We start from the raw sequence: 25,901 nt of genomic DNA, 5'->3' as shown, positions 1-25,901 counted from the left end.
AAAAAAAAAATGTTTTTATTGTATTTGGTTACAAGAACCTTTTACAAAATGTCTTACCACTTCATTTACACAATATAAAAGAGAGAAAGGAGAAGTTAACATATTCAGTAAAAAGAAATAAATCTTCACAATCAATATCACGAAAGAATTAACATGTTCAATAAAAAAGAAGCTCTTCACAATCAATATTACAAAATGCATAGCGAAGAGGAAAAATCGCATATAAAAAGTCCTATTAATTATAAAAACACAATCTGACAAGAGAGTACAATATAACCCCTAATTACTGTGTACATAAATCAATCCCGTGCAGTCATAATTTCACACTTGTTCAATACTTGAACTCCAACTATTGTTAATGATGTTTCATAGCCCGAAATCAACCTGTCCCAGAAATGGTCATATAGAAAACCCTCAAACCCCATTCCAAACTTAGCAAAGAGCAATGATCTTATAGGCCATGTACCTTCACTTTCTAACAGAAGGTGCTTAAGAGTTTGCTTTCCCGGATCTAGGCAAACCCTATACAGATGCAGTGCCTTCTGCCCCTGACCCCTACTGTGCAGGATCTCCCCAGTGTGAACTACATTTAGTCTTATTCTCATGAAGTCAGACAGAATTTTCCAATTCAGAAACTTCACCAAGTATCTCGGGAGTGTCCCTAACTTCTTGTCCACTTGCATAAAAGAGTTGTGGAGAGAGCGGGAGCGCATCGACTCAATAGTATTGATCCAGTCCTTTGTCTCCAGATCCCTTTTTACCTTCAAAGGATTCTGTACCAACATCTCAATGGTTGTTTCCACTCCTGCAATGGCACTTTTCGATCTTTTTTCCAACTTTCCCAACATCTTAGATTTCCCCGAGGAAAGGTGGCTTCTAATGTCCCCATATAGGGACTGGTCCTGGCTTGTAATAATAAGTCGGTATAAAGATATAATTTTCCATTCTGCCTGGGTTCTTAGGGACTTTAGGCCCAGTTTAAATCTAACTCCTGCTATTGGGATAGACATCGGGAGTTTGAGTACACTCTTCCAGATCTTTCCCTCCAGTTTATCCCATTCCGCCGACCAAAGTGATGGTTTCGTCTCCAGACCATATAAAATGATTGGGACAACCTTGGTTAGGTAGAATTTGACTAGATGGATAAGTGAAAAATTGCAAAACCTTAATAACAAATTTCCTAATTTCTGCCACTAACTGTGTTATTTTCTTATTAAGCTCTTCCTCCAATTTTCTGATACATGGGGCCGAAAATACCAAATATCCTAGGTACTTCAGTTCATCCATCCTTGGAATGCTACGACCTAAGAGTTCCCACTTGGAGCGTATTACCCTTTTATTTGATGTTTAAAAACCATGGTTGATGATTTCGAGTGAATTTACTGTTAATCCATTCACTTTTGCATAAACTCCCAGTTTATCTAAGAGACGCTGAAGCCCCACTATGGTATTATCCAGTAGGACCACGTCGTCCGCATATGCCAACCAAATAACTTTGTTGCCATTAATTGATGGGCTGGCTAAGTCAGCCTCCTGTAGGAAATCACCCATATCTGCTAAATACAGATTAAAAAATAGCGGTGCTCTTAGGCAACCCTGCCGCACTCCGCGTTCCACTTTGATGGCATCAGAGAGATTACCTTCATTATCGAATCTCACCCTAATGGATGTATCCTTATGTAACTCTATTAACATAGATAGAAGACCATCAGGGATTCCCACTTCTTCTTCGGTTTGGCCCAGAGGTGCCCTCTGTTGACTTGGTCGAAGGCCTTGGAAAAATGTACCCAAGCTTTATAGCTCCCCTTTACTCCTGGTGTTTTCGCTCAGGATATTCAGCACAACCCCATTTAGCGCAATCGACATTCCTCTTCTAAAACCCGTTTTCTATTTAGAGAGGATGTTATTAGCTTTGGCCCAACCTTCCACTTCCTCTAGAAGAATTCTCATAAAAATGTTACTATCTATGTCAAGGAGGGCGATCGGCCGATAGCTTTCAGGGGAGGACCGATCGGCCCCCCTTGAAGAGAGGGATAATTATTGCTGATTTCCATAATAATGGAAATTTGCGCTTGGCAAGGATGTCGCGGAAAAGCCAGCACAGCCCCTTGGCCCATAGTGAGCACTTATTTTTCAATACTTTATAAGTAAGACCATTTGGGCCCGCAGCTTTTGAGCTTGATGAGGACAGAATCAGATCTTCCACAACCTGTACCTCAAATGATAAAGCCCAACTGATATCTTTTTTTAATTATATCCTCCATCCTCCCCTCTACTGAAGCAAAATTAGTTATGAAATATTTGACCTGCACATCCTCTGCCACCAAATTGCATTGAGCTTTGTTCTTCAAGTTGGTGGATTATGGACCAAAATTTCTTAGGTCCCCTTTTCCAATTATTTTCAAGATTGATTCACCGTCCTGCTGGAGACGATGGCCTCTTCTGCAGGAAGACCAATATTTATAAGCCTGGCTCAGAGCTTTCACCGCTTTCCCTTGTTCTTCCCTGCTTAAAGTGGAGGACTTTATCTTTCTTTTTTGTTGACGCAAGAGTTTTTTCCTCTGCCATGTTTCCTCATCAAAATTATGTCTGTGAACCCTGCAACCCGACCTTCCCGAAATACCTGGTGGACAGATCGACCATATATACCTGACGAGGTTTTCAGGATTACAATTCAGTTGCTGCTGATTCCGATAATTTAAGACGCGGCCCTCCCCATTATATTTCACTAGTCTCATTTTCCCTTTTCTAACCTTTAATTTAGAAGCTAAACGGGAGTGATCGCTCCCACCCTCCTCCACTATTCTTAGGTTAACTTCCCTCGTGAAAAGGTCAGCTGACATAGAAAATGGAATCTAGTGTTGACTTTGACTTCCCTCGAGACCAAGTAGTGGCATGCTGGTCTTTCCCCGTTAGGACATCGTTTGTCATTCTCAGGCCCCAGCTACTCAAAAAATCGACCCACCTTTTCCCGTTTTTAGATATATTACATGATTTCTGAATCATATGATCTTTGGTAAGTGGAATACACTGTGAGTTTAGATTACCCCCCACAATCAAATGGGTCCCCCCGAAAGAAAGTTTTACCTTTTCCAATAAGATGGAGATCGCCCAAGAATGGTAGGATTTTGGCCCATATGGGATTCCAGTATATATTTATCACAACCACCTCAAATGCATTCTGCTGCCCCTTAAGTGAGAATACACAGGCTTGAATACCCCCATTTTCAGAGGGAATCTCTTCCACCTTCTCAATAGTTGCATTTTTAAATGCCATTAAGAGTCCCCCTGCCGGTCTACCTCTGGGTTTTTTAAGTGCTAGTTGTATAAATACTGCATATCCTTCTATTGCTACCGGGTTCACTAGCCAAGTTTCTTGGAGTAAGACCACATCCATTTCTTTAAAAAGTATTAGTTTCATTTTCTTTGATGTAAAAGTGTTAGAGCCCCATGTGTTCCAGCTCGTGAGCCAGAGACTTGTCTAACTAAAGGGATTGAGTCCCCAATCCCAGCTTCTGCAGTACCTGCATAATGATTTCTGGTATTAGGGGAATAGTCCCCTCTAGGGGCTTTAATCTAATAACCGCCCCACCCGACCCCACAAAATTCCTGTTGGGTATACTTATCTTTTCTGGGCTGGCGTGAAGAGGACCCATTCCTCCCCTCTTACGAATGTCCCGCATTTCCGCGGGCGCATACGATGATACCAACAAACCTTGGTCCAACAGCTCGCTAGATGCACCCAAAATAGCGTCCAACTCTTTGCGTGAGGTTAATCCGACTTCCACCAAGTACTGATTCTGATTAAATGGGAATCTAACAAACTCAATATCCGAAGATTCAAACAGATAAAGATTCGACACCCTCTTGAATTGGGATACAAGTACATTTCTACTAAGCGACTTATAGTTCTGATTTTTAGCTGCTGAAGTTGGCCAAACTTTTGGCACTGCAAAAGCTGAAATGGTTTCATCTCTTTTCTCCTGTGGATGAGGCAATGGCTGGGGGGGTAGGGTTTCCTGAGTAGCTTCCTTTAACTCTGATGATTTGCCAATCCCATTTGAGTATTGTTCAAGTGCAATTTGTTTCCCCTCACCCTTCTTTACAACTTCTCCCAATTTCTTCTCTTTTGACTCCTTATCCAGTTGTTTTAGGAAAATTGGTGGAATATTGCCCTTCAGACCTCCCAATGCTTTCAGACCCAGTAGATCTTTTGAGCACTGGGTTTGAATGAGGCGTTTATTCAATAAAAAAGATTGGCGCTATTGACAGCACTGCCTTTTTTACGACTTGGCCATTATTTCCCCCAGTAGGTTTGAGTCTTCAATTGGCAGGTTTTCTTGACCTTTCTTGTGTTTTGTCTTGAGTTGCACTTTCTTTTCCTGCTGGTTCTCCTGGGTGTCTGTTTGAAGTCCAATGCTGATTTTTGCCTCTTGGCCAGAACTGGCTCCTTCAAACTTGCCTTTCTCCTTCTGGACTTTGGGGCTGAAGTCCAGCATCTGCTCCCCCATCGTACAGTCTAATGAACCTTCTGCAGAGTGCAGTGGGGGGCTAGAGATTTCAGCAATCATCCTGTCCCCTTTCTCTCTGTTTTAGAGAGGGCCCTAAAAAGGCATTTGTATCAGATTTTTTCACTTTGCCACTCTCCTGATTCTTCTTTTTCTTTTCCGGTTCTTTCCTTGACTTTTCTCTTAGCGTGTATTGGTTCTTCTCCCTGGCTTCTTTCCTCCTCATCTTCCTTCTGCCCCTAGTGTTTTGCGGGCCCAACTCAGGCCCGGGAGATGTTAAACCCTTGTTCATATAAATCACCTCTACTTGCCCGTTCTGTTGGGGATCTTTCTTTTCCTCTGAAGATCCCTCCATCACATTCTCCATTCTTCTGAATTCCTCCAAGACTGAATCTGATAAAGGAGTGTCATCAAACAAGGCCCCGGAGTCCAGCGCTCCCCCACCCTCCACTGGGACTTTATCCACCCCACTCTCTGGTTTCCAGTACAGTAGAAGTTCTTGCAGGAGCGCAGTGTTCACATCTTCTTCTTTTCTTTGTTTTGCCAGAGATGTTTGAATTGCAGATATGTCCAAGCCTTGCTTTGTGACTTCCATTCTCACTTTTTTTACAACTGGAACTAATGTTGAATTAATAGTGTTGGTTAAGGCAACTAGCGATGAGTCACAATTGCCAATTTCTTTAGAGAATTCAATCATTGCCCCTGCTTGTGATTGTACTTCAGTTTTTAACAGCTCGAAAACAGAGACCAGAGAGTTCAAGACAAAATGGAGTGCCGATAATTTATTATCAACTACTTCCCCCCCTAGAACCGACCCGCTGAGGTGTTCCTATGGGTGAGTTTATGGTGCGGTATGATGGAGAATCTTCCAGACCCTCCACTTCACTCAAATCCTGCTGAACAGATTGATTTGACTCAACCTGTGTATTTAGTCTGCCAATTTGGGCCCATGTTAACGGAGAGGCCTTCTGGGTGGAGGGCGTTTTAGTTCTTCTACTACCCTCTTGACTCATTCTCAGCGAGTTACTAGGGAGGACATCTACCCAGTCATTTGCACTCTTACTCCGTTTCCTGCCAAAATGGGCTTGTATTTTTTTTTTTTTTTTAGTTGTCCCCTGTAAATTCTAAACCACGTTGCCATGACTCTCTGATTTGTTGCTGGAATTCATTCCCTATAACCCCCACCCCTGTGGTGTTTGGGGGGCTTTTTCTTTTTGCACTGAGATTGGAGGTAGTGAGATCGGTGCCAAAGTATTCTCCAATGCCAGGGAGGTTTGTAGGTCACTTAATGGCCCCCGTTCTCTGGTGGATTCATCCCATTCGGGGGCCCTTTTGTCATCAAGCAGCAGTGTGCTTCTCAGTTTCATTACTGAGCCTGGTACTGGGATCCCTCTCTCAGCCTCTTTGAACACTTTTGGCACATTCAGAGAGCACAGGCGGCAACACTGAAGAAAAGAGTCTGTCAGTTTATTAATCCAGATTAATCCCAGCCAAAATGAATAAGAGGTGGGTAACAGGAGCTAATAGGCTCCCCCAGGCCGATGACCAACGCAAGGGACGTTTCCTTTCAGAGACCCGTTGAAGATCGTAAAACTCCAACTTTCGAAGTCTCACCAAGTGTGAAAGTTGAAGCACCTCAGTTAAAGAGGCTCCCACGTGTGTGGTTAGATGGAGAAAACCCCACAACATGCTTTTCACGTCCTTTTGTGGTAAGACTACAAAGTGAAAGAGAGGCGGTATGGAAACGCGGGCAGGCTTGGATGTAGATATTTTCCACGCCCCACAACAAGTTAACAAAGGCGCCCCAACTTCCCGCTTACCGCTTTTGATGTCCTTTAGGATCCTTTCGCGTAGTGTTTGTCTTACTGACTCTGCAACTGCTCCCCCAAAGAACAAAATGCAGACTCCCTCCGTCCCCGCTCGAAGATACAAAGACTCTACAGCGGACTCTGTGGCCGCTCTGCGGAGTCAGAGTCTCTTTGAAGAAAGATGCAGTGGAAAGTGAAAGAGGACTGCACTCAAGTCCTCACGGCTCCAAGCACCAGCAGTAGCACGCAGAATTCCTGGCACAAAGACTCTACAGCAGACTCCGCTGTCGCTCAATTGGATCTTGCTTCCCCTGACTTGCTGTTAGCCTGTCCAGAACAAGTCTGCCTTAGGTTATACTTACCTTCAAGTTGCTGATAGCTCCTTTTAAAAGTATATAGGTTTTACTTGCCTTGAGTTAGATGTGTGCCATCCTAAAATAAGTTAGTTATTGCTTACTTTAGTCTGTGTTTCACTGATCTGAAAAGCAATAGTAATAGTATATTACAACATTAGGTTTTACCTACCTAGAATAGCTGTGTGCCATTCTTGGAAAAATGTTCTGTAGGTGTAGCTGACCTGGTGCATCCTAAATTAGTGTAAAGAGTTCTTGCTTAACTTAGTCTGTGTTCCACTGAGCTGAAAAGCAGCTGTTATTTTATATATATATATTACACACAAAGGTCTTACCTAGTATAACTCTGTGTTATCCTAAATGTAGTTATAGGTATGTACTGTTCCTTGAATGAGTGTCCCACTCTTCAGAAACGTATCCTGGTAACGGGGTTGGGTGATTATGTGATTTATTTGCCGAGTGTCACTGCATAACTGGCAGGGTCTACTACCCTTGTATTACAGAAAGTAATCTAAAAGTAACTAATGGTTTTTGCTCCCCATACTAAATGTGTACACTAAGGTCTGACTTACCTAGAAACACTGTTAGTGTTCTGACCAAGGTCTATGCTTTGGTCTGTGTACTTTAAAGCGTAGTATTGTGTTTTTAGAATTGTGGTTATATATAATGTGATAGTACTTATTTACCCAAGATGGTCTACTTATATTGAAATAAACCCTTTATTTTTACAATACATAGTGTTTCAGTGTTTCTTTGGACCCTATGTTTACTACAATTTCTTTGTACTGATTCTACAGCCCTCTCTCCCTCCTGAGATAAGCCTGTCTGCCAGGGGTGTTGCTAGGCCTGGAAAGGATCTGGGGCTACACTAATGTCAGGCTTGACGGGACTCTGGGCTAGCTAGCCTTTTGGTTGTAGTCCCTGAGATTCTATCCGGGGCTACAACCAAAAGACCTGGGGCTATAGCCCCCTAAATCCCCCCCCCAGCAGTGCCTCTGCTGGCTGCTCTGTCTACGCTACCATATACTCAGGTGGTACAGCCTTATACTAATAGTGGAGTCTTGTACTGTCTCAGTTGAATGGTTTTACTAAGCCCTTAGTTGGACTACAGAAAAACTGTCCCATCTTCTGGACTCAATACAGGGCTCAAAGGGCTGAACTACCTCAAGGGTATGCATGGGCCCACATCAACACAAGACTCTGCCTACATGGCCAAAACTTTCTGTACCCTAATCCTGGCCTTATAACATGTGACCCGGGGTTCTATGTGTCAATATCTCCCCAAAAATATCACGATACAAAAATATCTCCATATTTTTCTGGCAATATTGACCCATGGACCTTGCGGGGGACACCCCCGCTCCCACAAATTATTCCCCCCAAAAATATCACCTATGGCGAGACAAACGCCCATATATACACGGTAATATTTTTGGTGGGGATATTTTGTAGGGATCCTGTGACCCGGTACAGCACTAATCACATTAAGAGGATTGGTGCTGCAAAACTCCAAATGGCTCAAGAAAAGCATTGTTTGAAGGTGAGTAGACATGGACGTCCTGTGCCCTGTACTCATGGCGTAGTTTTGAAAAGTAAGACATACAGCTGAAATATAAAGTGGTGTCAGAATGTACTCTTACGTCCCGTCCCCTTTATTCCATACTGCATGGGCGTCCCTCACGAGGGACTGACTCCGCCCTCCGGTGCCACACCTCAGTCGCCTTTTCTGCGTCGACAGGAACAGGCCGAATTCACCAGCGCTCCTGGGTTTGGCTTCGGCCATGTAATTCCATGCGCGGATACTTCTTCTTTATCTTTTGTCTTTTTATCATTCAGGTACTTGGTCCTCCGGTGTCACGCTCCTCCCTGGCGCATGTCGACTTCTACAGGGTTCAGCAGGTGTCCATCCTACGACTGGCTCTTCCAGACTAAAGACCCCCCTGCCCTCTGCCTACGGTGCCTTGGCCCGGACCACGGCTGGCAAGCTTGTACCGCGTGCAATGCGCATTCCTCAAGGTCTTTGAAGAACAGACTGGCCATGTGGAGAGAGCTCTTCCACAGATTGCCTCTAGAGGACCTAAAGGACTTCGTCTATCATCGATCCAAGCCCAAGGTAGGGCCGCTCTCTTCTAGTGCACCCCGCAAGGAAGACTCCTTCCCAAGGACTCGCCCGCGCGGAAGGGACCGGCCAGGTCCTCGTACCAGCACAAGTACTGAGGCTGTATTAGCTACCGGCCAAGGGATCTGCAGATCCTCCCGGTGAGGGTGCTGAGGGACCAGAAGGCTCTTTTACTGGGTCTTCACCCGAGGTGCTACACCCTAGCACCAGCATCAAGTCCGAGGAGCCGCCTTTACGCAGTTCTACCGGCAGATCCGCAGAGGGCGTAATGCCTACCGGGCCTAGGCCTGAGGAACAGGGTAGGCCCCAGGATCCACACTCAAGAGTCCTGGACGGGGCAGGGCCCAGTGAGCCGAGCAACACGACGCAGGAACGTGGAAGGCAGCTCGACAAGATGGCCGCCATGCCAGAAAATCCAGAAATCCGGCCGACCCCCTTCCAGGGAAGACCGGCGGAGGACCGTGTGTTGAGGTGGGACTGGTGTCAACCAGGTGTGTGGCCGAAAGTTTATCCGTCCTTTGCGCAAGGCAGGTTCCCGCTGCATCCATATGGGCAGGGCACGCAACGGCTCCAGCAGCTGCCCGCTACCCCGTCAATATCGCCTACCACCAATCCAGCCTGTGAGGACAGGTTCTTTGAAAAGTTCCTCGGGCTCATGAAATCTCCACAGATAGGTCTCATCCTCAGGGACGTCATCACGGACTTGCTCCCTCCAATTGTTCTGCCTGCGCCTCAGGCCCCAGCACATGCTCCTCCGGTCCCTGTGCAGCCTCAGCAGCCCGCTCTGGCCCCCAAGCCGATTGCGCAGGCAGTTCCGCACCAGCCCATGTACCGCAGCCCCCAGCTCCTAGCACTCCGCCTCCGGTGCCAGACCCTCCGGATCCGCAGGTGGACACAGATGAGGAGGAGGACCCCAAAACGCTGTCTTCAGCCAAAGCCTTCCACGAACGACTGGCAGGGCTGGCAGAGTACTTGGACCTTCCTCAACCCGAGGTCAAGCAACCAGCAGAGGGGGGTCCTCGCAGACATCCTCATGCTACGTCCCGTTGCCAGAACGGGGATCCTGATGCAGAAGGACGTAGTGGCCTTGGCCAAGAAGGGTTGGCTCAAACCCCACTGAGCCAAGCCGGTGAATAAACGCCTGGATGCACAGTACAGGCAGATGGAGGGGGATACACTCTTGCTATCGGCCCATCCTCAGCCACACTCCTTGGTGATCGCTGCAGCATCACTGTGCTCCAAGCCTGTCGTCCTCAGCCTCCTCCTCTGCGGCGCTGCTAGGCAAGGAGGAGAAGATCTTGGAGGCATACAGGAAGAAGCTGTATTCCAACGTGCCCTTGTACCTGCGTCAAGCCAATGCAGATGCCATGCTGGCAGCCGTTAACCAGGGGCTCTGGCTGGAAATTGCAGATTTCTTCCCAGAGCTTCTGACGCAGAGCCAATCACGATTCAATACTGGATCTTCCGTTCGAAGGGGGGGGACCTCTTCCACGCCACAATGGACGAGGAACTGGATAAAAAGAAAAACAGCTTTCACACGGCCAAGTCTTTATCCATTCGTACAAAGACCCCACCCAAACCATACACCCAGTCACAGCAACGCTCTGAGAAGGGGCGTACATACAGAGGCTTCCATGGCTTCCAAGAGCAGAGGTCCAGGCAGCCTGACCATTCGCTGTCCCAATATCGGCGCAAACAACAAAGGGGGGGGGGGGGGTAAGAGCTTTTTCCAGTCCCCCTCCGCTGCAGCATCCTCAGAGGGAAAGAAGGCATGACACACCCCTCAGGGTCCACCTGTCTCCAGTGGGGGGCAGGCTTGCTCTCCATGCACATTTGTGGTGCCAGAATTTCACTGACCCCTGGATCCTCTCTGTAGTCTCCACAGGGAACTGCCTCCCTATCCCAGGCTCTCCTCCCTCCTCCCCTCCACTCCCACAGGTTGGGGCAGCAGCTCTTTTGGTGGAGATCCTCCACTGCCTGGCTCTTGACGAGTGACCGGAAGTACAAGCCTCCCAGCGAGGCTTGAGCTTTTCCTCCAGAATTTTCACCATTCAGAAGAAGAACCAGGCGGGTCTGAGAGTTGTGCTGGGTCTTTCCACCCTCAACCGCTCCCTACCTCTACAAAAATTCAAGATGGTTTCGCCAGCTTTGATAGCGGAGACATTGTGCAAGGGAGACTGGATGTGCTCCCTGGATCTGAGGGACGCGTGCCTATACATCCCGATATGGCAGCCTCATCGTTCCTTTCTACGATTCAGGATCGTGGGCTACCATTTCCAATACAAGGTGCTCCGTTTGGGCCAGGGTCTTTACCAGGCTGGTGAACATGTTGGCGGCCCTCCTCAGCTCGCAAGGCCACCACATTTACCCGTACCTGGACGACTGGCTCGTCAGGGCTACATCTCTGGAAACAGTGCACCAGACCTCCCACGCTCTTATGCACACACTGCACAAGCAGAGTTTTTCGCTCAACCTCAAGAAGTCATAGTTGCAGCCCACGCAGACACTGACCTTCTTGGGCCTCATTTGGGACACGTGCTCCGAGAAAGTTTTTCCCTCGGAGGACAAGATCACAGCACTCAAGAGAGCCACAGCGCACTTCCTCAGCAGAGAAATAATCTCGGTCTGGTGGTACCAACACCTACTGGGTCTCATGGCAGCAGTCCTCTTGGCCGTCCCCCACACGAGACTCAGGATGAGGAGGATACAGCTGCACTTTGCAGCATCTTGGAACGGGGCCATCCGTCAGAGATGATCAACGTTCCTCCGTCGCTTCACCCAGACCTCACATGGTGGTCCAGGGACTGAAACCTGTGGACGGGCAAGCCTTTCCGGCAACCTACACCACAGGTCACCATCACCGCGGACTCCTCTGGGGCCACTCTGAACAACCACTGCGCCCATAGCACCAGGACCCGGCAGGAGCAGGAGTACCACAGTACCACATCAATTGGCTGGAACTGAAGGCCATCTTGCTGGTGCTCATGGCCTTCCTTCTGGTTATTGAGGGCAAGGTCATCCTCATTCAGACAGACAACTCGACCAGCATGTTCTATGTCAAGAAGCAGGGAGGTACCGGATCCCCTCCACAGTGCAGGCTGGCAGTCAGCAGGGCATGTGGGAGTGGGCCCTGGAGAACAACATCTACCTCACGGTGGTCCACCTGCCGGGGGAATCCAACCTGGAGGCAGACAGGCTCAGCAGACTGGGAGCGCATAACTACGAGTGGCAGTTGAACGACCTAGTGCCTGCAGGAGATCTTTTGCAAATGGGGTCACCCTCAGGTGGACCTCTTTGCCTCCTGGGGAACAGGATATGCCAACTGTTCGCCTCCTGGCAGGGTCAGGGTCCGGGCTCCCTGGGCAATGCCTTCCAGATCAGGTGGGACAGAATGACAGCATACGCCTTTCCGCCCACACTGCTGATTCACAGGGTGATATGCAAGATCAAGGAGTCTCGCCACCTCAGCATCATTCTGATAGCTCCATGGTGTTCAGCCAGGCCATGGTTTTCGGAGCTGCTCAGCCTCTCTGAGAGGCCTCCCATGCGCCTGCCAATGGGCCCAGCTCATCTTCTGGCACAGCAGGGGGGGCAGGGTCTTCCACACCGCACCTGAAAAATTAGCCCTCACAACGTGGTTCCTGAACAGATTACAGTAGGACATCTCAGCCTCTCTAAAGCTAATCTAGAGATCATACAGGGCACCAGGAGCAAATCCACCAGGGCCAAGTATAAGAGTAAGTGGACCGGGTTCTGCCACTGGGCAGACTCTAAGGGCATTAACCCTCTGGCATGCTCTCCTTTTTGGCGCATCTCGCCCATTCACACGTGCAGGTGGACACTTGCCGCACTTACCTGGCAGCCATTAGGGCTTACAGAAACTCAGAGGAGGAGAGTTTTTCATCCTCCAACCCGATTGTCAGGAAACATTTGACGGGTCTCGCCAGGCTCTACCCACCCATCAAGAAGCCACACCTCGTGTGGGACCTCAACATAGTCTTGCGTGCCCTGGCGCACAAACCATTCGAACCAATGGCGTCCGCAGACATCAGGCTGGTCACCATTAAGACGGCCTTGTTAGGCGCTCGTCGCCTCAGAGCCATACACTACGTTTCACAAGGACAAGGTAGTCTTGCGGACGCACCCAACGTTCCTTCCTAAGGTGCCTTCTGCATTCCATCTGAATGAGGAAATTGTGCTGCCCATTATTTTTTGCTGAGCCCAAAGACGAGGCGCAGAGAGTTCTGCACTGCCTTGCCGTCAAGTGTGCACTGAAATTCTACCTGGACAGGACGAAGAGCTTCTGTAAGTCAGACGCTTTATTCATTGCCTTTGGAGGTTCAAGACCAGGGTATCGGGCATCCAAGGCCTCCATAGCCTGGTGGATGGCCTTGGCCATCAGAGAAGCCTACGAGGGACAGCATATGCCACCCCCGGCCAACATGCATGTCCATGCGGTCAGAGCCAAGGCAACTGCCATCGCTTTCCAGCGGCATGTTTCCTGACAAGTCACACGCAGGGCGGCCACGTGGGCCACTCCTTCAGCTTTCTGCAAGCACTAGTGTTTTGGATGCCGGCTCTAGATCAGACATGGCTTTCGGACAGGCAGTTCTTAAGAACCTGTTTGCTTAAGGAGGGTCTCCTCTCCACCCTGGGGCTATATTCAGTTGTAATCGCCCATGCAGTATGGAGGAAAGGGGACGGGACGTAAGCGTAATTATGTTACTCACCGTAGTGACTAATGCTTAGTGCCCTTTCCTCCATACGTCCCACCAACCTCCCCCCTGATAAAACTGGTGTCATTAGGCAATGTTAAACCTATTGTGGACACGCCTATGGGTACTGATGTGTGGTGGCGGAGTCAGGGCAGCGCATTTTCTGCTGAAGTTTCCAGTGCTACGCTGACAACACTCAACTCATTTTCAAGCTGCCCTCTGCCACCTCCTCTCCCTCTCTCATCTCTGATTGCCTAACTGCCATTCAAGATTGGTGTGCCGCCAATGATCTTTGTCTGAATGCCAGCAAGACGGAGATCCTCCTCATCGGCACACCTTCACCATCCTTTCCCCTCACTCTCTGGCCGGCCTTCCTTGGCCCTCCTCCTACCTCCACCTGCGAGGCTAAGAACCTCGGGGTCATCTTTGACTACACCCTTTCCTTCTCCGCCCACATCTCTGAAATCTCTAAGTCAAATTTCCGACTGCACCTCCGCAGAGGTACTCTGCCTTTCCTCTCCTTCCCCCAGAAGCTCATGGTATCTCAAGCTCTGGTTCTCTCTAGCTTGGACTATTGGAACAGCCTCTTTCTAAATCTACCTGCCTCTACTCTCCGCCCTCTGCAACTAATCCAGAACAGGACTGCGAGACTTGTCCTTGGCCTCAAGCCCTTGGATCGTATCTCTCCAGCTCTGAAATCTCTCCACTGGCTCCCAGTGGATGCAAGGATTAAATTCAAAACCCTCTGCATTGTCCACAAGGCTTTCTGGGGCCTGGGTCCAAAATACCTTCAGCTATCCCTCTGTAAATACCTCCCCTCTCGAGCTCCTCTACCTCCAACTCACTCAGGGTCAGTCGTTTTTCTAAGAAACAAGCTGGGGGTAGATCTCTGCCTTCGGCTGGGGCCTCCCTCTGGAACAGCCTCCCTGCTACTCTAATACTTGAGGAGAACCATCTCCGGTTCCGGAAGCACCTCAAGACCTACCTCTTTTCTTCTGCCTTCGCTCCCCCTCTCCCCTGCTGATCTGTTCTCTCTTGGCACCGTGCACCTGGCCACCCTCTGTCTTTTGGGCCCAAGTACCTGCTCATCCTGCCAACCTCCCGCACTGCCTCCTGGCCAGCCCTTGCACTGGGGTCTGTATCTGTACCCATACAGCCCCCCCTTTTTCTTCCTGCACTTATCAGACCTACCCTGTATGCTGCCTTAAACCTAGCACTTGCAAATTGCTGGCTGCATTAACACTGTTTGTTGCCTTTATTATTTATTTATTGTAATTTATCTGTTTATCCTCTGCTTCGCACTTTCCACCTCTGCCCCCTTTCAATCACTTTTCTCCTCCCCCTCTCCCATGTACTTGATCGTTCTCAATGTCACTGGGCCTAGTAAGATTGCTGTTTTGTTCTCCCCTGTTCCCCTCCCTTGCCTTTTCGCGCTCTGAAACACTTGTGTACGAGCGCGATAGAAATAAAATAAGAGAAAAGGAGTTGGCAGAGGGGGGAAAGAGCGAGGTTCAGCGCAAGGACAGGAGTGCTGCAGGTGAATGCAGAGAGCGGGATTTGCCAATTCTGCCACCAGGTAAGTAGAATGATTTACAGGTTTTGCAAACACACTGCGCACAGACACTGGTTAAAACCAAAATGGTGTAATGATTTTTAATTAACACTAGGGAAGCCTGACACGTGTTTCGAGCACTTTGAGCATAATAATGCGTTTCCGCGTTTCAGCAGCATTTCCGCGTTTCAGCAGCGTCTCCGCTGCAAAACGGTTTTGCAACTGCATGTGACAGTGGAGCCCGTGAGAAATCGGTAATCAATCACTTACCTTAAATCTGGTTCACATTCAATTTACACCTGACTTCAGCCTCAGTGGAAGGGCAAGTGCTCGAAACACGTGTCAGGCTACCCTATTGTTAATTAAAAATCATTACACCATTTTGGTTTTAACCAGTGTCTGTGCGCAGTGTGTTTGCAAAACCTGTAACTCATTCTAGAAATAAAATAATCAATCAATCATGCTCACAGTGCCGCACCCCCGCGCGCCTCTAAATTTAAAGGGGAAGAAGGTTTTTTCTGGTGAAAAAGGTTCCGTCTCCCGTCCCTCATGAGGGACGCCCATGCAGTATGGAGGAAAGGGGAAGGACTAAGAGTATGTTAGTCACTACGGTGAGTAAAATATAATTACCACAGACTAATCTACATTCGTACTCCCAGAAGACTATCCTCAAGGCAAAATACATCAAGTGAAAACATTAGATGTGAGATGGCACAGTAGAATAATGAACAGCAACTGTTTGGTATATTACGGTGCCCCGCCATTTTAGGTTTGTCGGCCATACAGAACGCACCATGCAGCAGAGTTATGTAGCAATGAAGGGCTTGCTTTCCTTCAGTCTCTACTCTCCCCAATTAACAATAGATGCATTGTAATTATCTCTGTTGCACCCACTTGCCAAAAATACAGTTGTCTCTTGTGTACCTTTGGATAGCTCTAGCAAGAATATGTCCACCCATGTTAAGATTGGTGAAAGCATCCCAACAGATGAGCGGTGTATAGTCACTTTTACCCCTGAACACAGGCAAATTCTCCAAAAACAAAGGAATAGAGTTAAAAAAAAACTCCCAACAAAAGATTGCAAACTGACCCAGTGGAGCCCACCCTCTGCTTTTGCCCGCACACCTCAGATTGTATGTTTGCATCAGTGTTACAAGCAGACGGGTTCACAGCAAGGCGCTCTAATAGTATTACTTCCTATTCTGAAAAGGAACTTCAAGGATATTTTAATTTTCTTGAATTACTGCGTGCAAAGCAGTGTAAAACACATTATTAACATTTGACCCCCCCCCCCCCCATTAATACCTTTCCTAGTTGGTCTTTGTCGCATATTTGGCAAAGCATTGCTAACAGAAGAAAGAAGCATGGGTGTTCATTAGCAGGGTATCTGGTTGACATGGTAACTGGAAATGCTCAAGCATGAATTTGCTGCATTAGAAAATGGTATTTTTTGTGTCCTGTGACCATTTAAACCAATGCATAGGTGTTTTTACAATGATTCTCCCAATCAGGAGTCTCGTTGGAAAGCACATGCTTTCATCCTCTACTGCCCTAGTGATCCTTTCTTTGCCTGCTCACCCTTCATCTGTCTACTCACTCCCATCCAGGGTTGCCAAATTGGGCTATTTCCCACACAATTGAGCTCCTCAAAAACCATTTGTGCAGCAAATTACGGGAGTGGATGGGTTGGGTTTTCTGGGGATATTTTGGCCTGCTCGGCATGGGAGGATATTTGGAAATAAATTGTTTGCACATATGTATCCAGAGGTGGAAGTTTAGAACAATTAGTTCACAGTACACATCTTTACTTCAAAGGCTCACACAGAGAGTTCTGGGCACATTTTATTTTCAATTAGAATCCACGCCGAACATGGGCTGCAATTTCCCAAATCACAGCCTGCCCGAGACACACAACTTTGTCGCTCTGCAGCGAGCACCTTAGTTACCTCGCAAATGCATGTTTTTTGTCATCAGCAGAGCCTTTCCCATACGCGATAGGGCATTGCCAACAGAAACGCGTGGAAACAGCAGCAATTATCTTGCAAATCTGTGCCTACTGCAAAATCAGTTGAAGTGAATAACATAATAAAGCCCCCTTTTCAAGATTAGTTTATATCCATGATGTCTACTATGCAGAAAATTGGTTTGTTTTATGTCCATGGCCAAATATTCTTAGCATCATTCATAACTAGCTTGTGACAAAGAATCCCCATACCTACACAACTTATTTCAGAGTTTCTGAAAGTGGTGAAAGTACAGTGAGGCTAAATAGATCATTTTTCAGGATTTCATTATTTTGCAGTCTTTTCAAGAGGTGAAAAATAAATCTACAGTGATATTCTTGTAGTTTTAACGCGTTCTTTCGCTGTCTCTTGGGGCAGTCATACCTCCTCTACTCTCCCCCTTGACTTCGGTGTTCCCAAAGGCTCTGTACTTGGTCCTTTCCTTTTCTCACTCTACACTTCCCTTCTTGCCCCTATCATCTCTTCCATTCGGCATCTCCCACCATTTCTATGCTGATGACACCCAGCTCTTTCTCTCTTTCTCTTCCTTCATTCCCGACATCCACCTTTATCTTTCTTCCTGTCTGTCTGCTGTTAGAAACTGGATGTCATCTCACTTTCTCTCCCTCAATACTGATAAGACTGAAGTCTTATTCTTTCCTTCCAACACTCTTCCTCCTCCGTCTCCTCCTCCAAATATTCCCCCCTCCCCTTCTAATCTCCCTATCTCTGCCTCCGCTCACAATCTTGGCCTTCACTTCGACTCCTCCCTCTCCTTTACCCACCACATTTCTCTTACCTCTCTCAATTTCTCTCGTCTTTTCTGTTGCTCCACTCTCCTCTTTGGCCTCCCTGCCTCTCACCTGGCTCCCCTCAAATCCCTCTATCACTCTGCTATTCGTACCCTTTGCCTTCTCTCTCCTCACGATTCCATTTCCTCTTCGCTTTCTTACCTAGGCTGGCTTCCCTTTCATTCTCAACTTAAATTTAACTTCCTCTGTCTAGTCTTTAAATCTCTTCATGATATTGCCCCCCCCTACCTTTCCTCTCTTCTTTCGTTCTACGCTCCCTCGCGCCTCTCAGATCTGCAGAACTCTTCCTACTCACTGTTCCTCCTTCCCTTTGTGCCCGTTCTTGTTTCCGTTCCTTTCAGCTCCTTGCCCCGCTACACTAGAACACTCTACCGCTCTCTATTTGCTCCATTTCCTCTTAGTCCTCCTTCCGTTCCTCCTTGAAAGCTCATCTTCTGCACTCCCCTTCCAGTTAACCTTGCTTCCCTCTTAATCTTCCTCGGTTTAGTTTCTCTTTTCACTCCTCTGCAAATTGTTCTATATATTATTTTTGATGGTTTGTCTCAAGTTTTACAATTATGCTTCCATTGTATTCTAATGTATTCTTGTTGTTTAATGTAAAGTGCTATATAAACCTAATAAATGCACAATCTACATGTTGTCGGGTTGCTGCAATGAGCATATTTCGAAGGGATTGTGTCCTCCGACGTATTCCTTATCTTAGATAGAAATCCTTCAGCTTTGCTGGCCTCGGAAAATTTTTTCGCCAGAGGGCGCTGCGCGTCGATGATCGCCGAGTCGATGACCCTCGACGGCCTCCGTGCCGACGTCGACGTCATCCTGCCTATAAAGGCCGCGCGCAGCGTCCGTTGCTCAGTTCCGTTTTTCCGCGCTTCGTTGTGCCTCGGAACACCGTTGCTCAGTTCTCGTCAGATAACGTATATAATATTTAACCTCGATATCGATGGCATCCTCCTCCGACCCGACGACCCCTCGGTCCGGTTTCAAAAAGTGCCGAGACTGCGGGAAGAAAATGTCGTTGACGGACCCTCACAGGGTCTGTTTGTGGTGTCTGGGAATCACGCACCAGAGTTCGGAGTGTGAGGAATGCCTTTCCATGACGGCGAAAGCCTTGAAGGAGCGTAGGGGGAAGCTCGAGAGAGGTAGGTCAACTTTAACTTCCTCGAAAGCTTCTTCGGTAGAGTCGAGACGTTCGTCTCCTCACCATAAAAAACACTCTCGATCTAGATCACGAAGTGGCTCCCACCACTCGTCGACATCGAGACACTCGAAGAAGAGACGTAGGAGATCCCCTTCGTCATCTTCGTCGAGTTCTCCTGAGAGAGTTCATTGCCCCACAAAACGCAGCTCGCAAGCTGAGTGGGAGGAATTCAGGAAAAAGATGCTAAGCGTCTTCGAGAAAGCGGCCTCGTCCCCCTCGAAGACAGCTGAGGGTGATACCCCGGGTAAAAAACCCAAAAAATCTAAACGCCGCGAGTCGCAGTACCCGGCGGAAAAGTCAACCCGAAAGCGCCTCGAGCCATCGGGAGATAAAGCATCATCGACGCCATCGTCGAAAACTCCTTCGAAACAGAGGTCGGCGCCATCGACGCCGTTGTCGAAGGATTCATCGGCGCATCAGTCGATCGAGTCGACGCCGACGTCGACGCCGATATCGACGCCGGTGAAGGAAAGAACCACGGCTACTCCACAGCCAACGGTTAGACAAAAGACCTCCGACTCGACGCCGAGAACGTCGACGTCGTTCTCGAGCAGGACTCCGATCCTTTCGAGTTCCTCGAGGCCTAGTACACATTTCTCGACGCTTTTCACGGCGCCTTCGAGTACTTTCACGTCGGTGTCGACGACATCGACGTTTTCAAGGCCTGTGATGATGGCTCCTTCTGCATTGGAAATGGGGTTTATACCATTCCAAAAACCAAAGTATCCCCCTTTAACCTCGATTTTTGAGGAAAGGGAGGATTCAGACCAAGATATTGATTTACAGAGGACCACATCACCAGAGCCAGAGACTTTCGCCTCTGAGGATAGAAGATTAAAAAATCTTCAGGATGCACTTCAGGAAGCTAGTGGCTTGGACACTTCTCCTGAAGCAGAATTTATCAAACCAGACCCAGGAGAACATGCGGAGACTCCATATAGAGCTCTGATGTCTAGAATCATAGAATTTATGGGTTGGTCTGCACCTTCTCCTGCCTTTCAGCAGGATGACCTCACTGACATACTGGACAAGGGCCCACAGGAGGATCCTGTGGTTCCATTTCACTCTGCTCTACAGAGAAGGATTTTGATAAACTGGGAAACGCCGGAAATTATCCCGGCAGTAAATAAAAAACTGTCAACAAAATACAGGGTGGCTAGTTCTGACCCTGAATATTTGTCAAAACACCCTACTCCTGAGAGCTTAGTTGTACAGGCTGCAACCTCATCAGGCAGCACATCTGCATACCCCACTGCTCCGCAGGATAGGGATGACAAAAAGTATGATGCCATGGCTAAGAAGGTTTTTTCTGCCTGTAGCATGGCGTTAAAGTCTATTAACGCGACCTGTACGCTCGCTAGGTTCAGCCACACCCTTTGGGAGTGCGCTTCATCAGCGGCTGACTGCCTCCAAGAAGGAGAGGAAAGGGACGCATTTTTAAACATCATCAGGGATGGTAAAGATGCGATGTGCGAGACCCTACAAACTGGCCTAGATTCTGCTGACAGTATCAGCAGGGCCATGGCGGCAAGTACCACAATCCGCAGGCATGCGTGGTTGAGGAAGTCTGGTTTTGCCTCTGACGTGCAGACCAGGCTTTTGAATATGCCCTTTGACGGTTCTACCCTCTTTGGAAAGAAGGCGGATGACAGTTTGGAGAAACTGCAAACGTCCAAGGCAGCAGCCAAGTCATTGGGAGCTGCTATCCGTCAGAATACCTTTCGTCCTTCGGGATCATCGTGGAGAGGACGGTCCTTTCGTTACTATTCCTCATATGGAAAGGGCAGAGGTCGACCGGCTCAAAGAGGCCAAGGAAGATTTACCCGTGGTGGACGGGGTAGGGGTAAGAAAGCCGCACCCACAGGAGCAGGAGCCACTTTACCTTCGGCAACTGCATCAGCCGCTTCAAAACCACTCTGAGGTCTCCCCTCACAGAACACCAGTAGGGGGCAGGTTAACTCACCATCTGACGGAATGGCAGGCTATTACGTCAGATGCTTGGGCTCTGGAGACAGTGGCCCAAGGTTACTGCCTGCCCTTCCTACATATCCCTCAGAGTCATCCACCGGGGAACAACCCTTTGAAGCTTCCAGATCCGCTCCTCTTGCAGGAGGTTTTAGACCTGCTAGAGAAAGGTGCCATAGAACTGGTACCTGTAGCGGAAAGGAACAAGGGTTGGTACTCCCCCTACTTCATAATACCGAAGAAGGACGGAGGACTGAGACCCATCTTAGACTTACGGGAATTGAACAAATTCCTCCGAAAGGACAAGTTCAAGATGGTGACTCTCTCTCAGATCCTTCAGGCCCTCCAGCTTCAGGACTGGTTGGTATCTCTAGACCTCCAGGACGCTTATTTCCATGTGCCGATCCATCCCAGGCACAGGAGATACCTGAGGTTCGCAATTGGCAGCTCTCATTATCAATTTCGAGTTCTGCCATTTGGGCTAACCTCCGCCCCGAGGGTCTTTACCAAGCTAATGTCGGTTGTGGCTGCAAGTCTAAGGAGGGAAGGGATTCATGTCTACCCTTACCTAGACGATTGGTTGATCAGAGCTGTATCTTCGGAACAGGCTCAGAGACAACTAGATTATGTTTGCCACTTCCTTCACAAGCTGGGCTTCTCCCTCAATTTAAAGAAGTCACAGATGATACCATCACAGAGACTCCAATTCATTGGAGCAGTCCTGGACACTTCCCTGGGAAGAGCCTTGCCACCAGAGGTGAGGGCTCGAGATATTCTGCAGATGGTCATCAGATTTCAGAATGCCCAATATCTCCCAGCCTACGACTTTCTGAGGTTGCTAGGCCTCATGGCATCCTGCATATTCCTCGTGCCGGAGGCTCGCCTGAGAATGAGATCCCTCCAGTGGGCACTGAGAACTCAGTGGTCACAGTTCTCAGGAAGGATGACAGATCTCCTTCGGATCCCGGTCAAAGTAGCCCGAGACCTTCAGTGGTGGGCCTGTCGGGAGAACATCCTGAAAGGAGAAATGTTTTGGCAACCATGGCCGGAGATAACAGTAGTCACGGATGCCTCACTCACGGGGTGGGGAGCTCACGCCAACGACTTGACCATCAGCGGTCGTTGGTCTCCATCGGAGTCCAGACTACATATCAACCTGTTGGAGCTGAGAGCCATCAGACTAGCGCTGAAGGCTTTTCTGCCGTCTGTACGGGGAAGAAACGTCCTAATAATGACGGACAATACAGTGGCCATGCACTACCTCAACAAAAGAGGAGGCGTAGGCTCACTACCACTGTGCAGAGAGGCGATGCAGCTCTGGTTTTGGGCAATTCAGGAAGGAATCTCTCTATCGGCAATTCACCTAGCCGGAGAGAAGAACTTGACAGCGGACGCTCTGAGCAGGCAGAGCACAGTCTCTCACGAGTGGGAGATAGCTCAGGAAGTCCTTCAAGAGATCTTCGCCCTTTGGGGAACCCCTCAAGTGGATCTGTTCGCCACCAGTATCAACAGGAAGTGCGACAGATTTTGCTCAAGGGAATTTCCCCCGAGAGGAGCTCTAGGAGATGCGTTCGTAGTGGACTGGGAGTTCCCACTTCTGTACGCGTTCCCTCCGGTCCCTGTCATTCCTCAAATGATCAGGAGGTTGAGAAGGTTTCGGAAGACCATGATCCTAATTGCCCCGGATTGGGCCAGGAGAACGTGGTACCCGGACCTTCTAGACATGTCCATCTGCCCTCCAATTCGACTGCCATACAGAGAGGATCTTCTCTCGCAGAAGGAAGGTCAGGTTCTCCATCCAGCCATCAAGACCCTCAACCTTCACGCTTGGTGTCTGAAAGGTTGAGGTACAAGGATTGGGACCTTCCGGATGATGTTATGGAGGTGTTGCTTTCGGCCAGAAGGCCGGCAACTAAAACTCTATACCGCTGCCGTTGGAACAAATTTTGCAGCTGGTGCAGAGAAAAGAATATTGAACCCTTTTCTTGTGGTACACCTATGGTGTTGTCATTCTTACTTTACCTGGCTAATTCAGGCCTACAGGTTGGCACAATTAAGGGCTATCTCGCAGCGCTATCAATCTTTAAGCGCACTGCAGAGGAGCCTTCATACTTCAAAATTCCATTGGTAATACAATACCTAAAAGGATTAACTAATGTTTATCCCCCGAAACCTTTTCAAGTTCCCTTATGGGATTTAAACCTAATTTTAAACTTCCTAAAGGGTGCCCCTTTTGAACCACTACACTCTTGTTCATTGAAGCTTCTCACCCTCAAAACTGTTTTGCTAATAGCATTGACATCTGCTAGAAGGGTTAGCGAGTTGCAAGCCTTATCGTGTAAACCTCCACATACAATCTTTTACAAGGACAAAGTTGTTCTTCAGGTGAAGCCTAACTTCCTCCCGAAGGTAGTCTCGGAGTTTCACATCACTCAGAAGATTATATTACCTTCTTTCTACCCTCCTCCTCATCCGGGGAAGGAGGAAGAGAGACTGCACAGGCTGGACCCTAAGCGAGCCTTGAGCTTTTATATCAGCAGATTGGCTAAGATCAGACAAGCAGACCAACTCTTTGTAGGTTATGCAGGACATAAGTTGGGCCTTCCAATAACAAAACAAACCATCTCCAGATGGATTATTTTAGCCATTCTGGAGTGCTACAAATTGGCAGGAAAGGAGCCTCCTCAAAATCTAAGGGCTCATTCTACCAGGGGTATCGCAACATCCTCAGCCCTTCAAAGAGGGGTGCCAATTCGAGATATATGTGCGGCTGCCACATGGTCGTCCGCACATACATTTACCAAATTCTATAGCCTGGATTCCTCCTCTAGTCAAGAAACTAGATTCGGCAAGGCTGTGTTACACTCTGTCCATTCTGGAAGGGTAACATAACTTTTATTACTCCCGCCTCCAGTCACAATACCACTGCTATGGGAGTCTATCTAAGATAAGGAATACGTCGGAGGACACAATCCCTTCGAAGAACTAGTTACTCTTACCTTGTAACGTTCTTTCGATGGGATGTTCCTCCGACGTATTCCTTATCGACCCTCCCATCCATCCCCGCAGTATGACTTCCTGTGGGTTTGCAGCCTATGCTCCTTCAAGGTGATTAGTCTAATCCAAAAACATTACTGGGGACTACAAAACGGAACTGAGCAACGGACGCTGCGCGCGGCCTTTATAGGCAGGATGACGTCGACGTCGGCACGGAGGCCGTCGAGGGTCATCGACTCGGCGATCATCGACGCGCAGCGCCCTCTGGCGAAAAAATTTTCCGAGGCCAGCAAAGCTGAAGGATTTCTATCTAAGATAAGGAATACGTCGGAGGAACATCCCATCGAAAGAACGTTACAAGGTAAGAGTAACTAGTTCTTTGCAAGTAAACTCTTAAAAAGTATTATGGTAGGGCTTGAAATCCAAAACTCTCATGTGCTGTAATGTACTCCCTCTTTTCACTATCTCTCTGTGAACTCTCTTGCTCTCCCTAGCATCTTTGAAGCTATCCCCTCTTACACCCTCATTCCATCTTCTCCAACTATCACCTTTCCACGCAGCCCTTACCTTTTCTCTCATCCTTCCTCTCGCACCCTTTCTTTTTCTCTTAGCCTCCCACCCTCACTCATTGTCGCTCATATTTCCTCTTTCTCATCATCGATGCCATCCCCCCGTCCCTCTCAATGGCTTTCTCCATTTCCCTTCTCATTCTCTTGCACATCTGCATCCCTTCTCGCATAATTCCTTGAAACTTTACACGCTCCTCCTTGCACCCTGGTGCCTATAAACGCAAAATGCTACGAACAGCAGTAAACGCCAACACTATTGGCTTTGCAATGCCTGTTTTTGAAGTGTTTCAAAACTATAGTTTTGTGCAATGTCTCGGTCCAATCTTCTAGCATAAATCAAATATTTAAATGCATTTCTTTTCAAAATGTGATCGTTCTGTTGTGTTCTTGTTTGTGAAGCTGCGTATGTTTATCTTTTGTATTGTCTTTTGTAGATGACAAGATTTTGCACATCATAACCGAACTGATAAAAACAGAATAATGACTCAAGACTTAAATTATGAAATTTTAAAAGGAACAAAAAATGACTGCAAAAAAGTGGACTTTTTAAGCGCACACATTTCAACTTTCCAATATTGTTGGAATCAACCTTGGCTGTGGACTGCCTGTTCATTTTGCCTTTTTTAAAGAAAATGTTTATAATTGACTTATATGGTTTTCATTATGTATATTTAATGAGTTTGGCTTATATCACGTTGTACAATAAACTATTTTGTTGACCTATGTTTTCTAATGACATGCATCTTCATTCATTTTAGTCCGAAAATAATTAATAAAAAATGCTTACAATGTTTAATTGAAAATTACCGCAATCACTTGTATGACACTTACCACCTCCAAAAAGCATTTACTTCATGGCAGTTCTGCCTGTTGTGCGCCCTTTCACATTTCCATCATATGGGGGATTGGAGCTGTGAAAAGAAGTAAAGCACGGGAAGTAGCTAATGATAACAGTACCGGTTACTCGCTACAGTGAGTACAGTACTGCTAATCCAGTGTTCCAAACGTTTGGGATGTTCACCCTGAAAGGGACGGTGCACTCATTTATACCGCACTGCATTGTAAAAATGATGGGCACATATTGTGGGACACGCTCGCTTACCCACGTGCGGCCCAACCGTCAGTCCTTTTTGGTTTTTTCAGATAAAATAGTGGCTATAATTAGTGGTGATTGCAGCCGGAACATATGGAGGAAAGAGACCATGGGGGTGGAGTACAATTGTCACTACACGGAGTAACGTGTGCTTACTCTTACGTCCTGTCCCCTTTCCTCCATGTGCTTGTGATACCAGCAAACAG

At 47.8% G+C, this 25,901-nt stretch overlaps 1 protein-coding gene across 1 annotated transcript in view; it reads left to right on the top strand.

Annotated features, from left to right (window-relative positions):
* DHX29 (DExH-box helicase 29) overlaps positions 1-25,325 on the top strand; it is a 1,426,484-nt gene extending 1,401,159 nt beyond the window's left edge. The window contains exon 27 of the mRNA XM_069627279.1: positions 25,037-25,325. Coding sequence (XP_069483380.1) covers positions 25,037-25,083 — 47 coding nt within the window. The 3' untranslated portion in view covers positions 25,084-25,325. The remainder of the gene's footprint in view (positions 1-25,036) is intronic.
* The last annotated feature ends 576 nt before the right edge of the window (positions 25,326-25,901 follow it).

The sequence above is a fragment of the Ambystoma mexicanum genome, chromosome 6p, assembly GCF_040938575.1.
Source record: "Ambystoma mexicanum isolate Mex_15411 chromosome 6p, UKY_AmexF1_1, whole genome shotgun sequence".
NCBI lineage: Eukaryota > Metazoa > Chordata > Amphibia > Caudata > Ambystomatidae > Ambystoma > Ambystoma mexicanum.
Note: the sequence above shows the minus strand (reverse complement) of the source record. Positions and strands in the feature narration are given on the sequence as shown.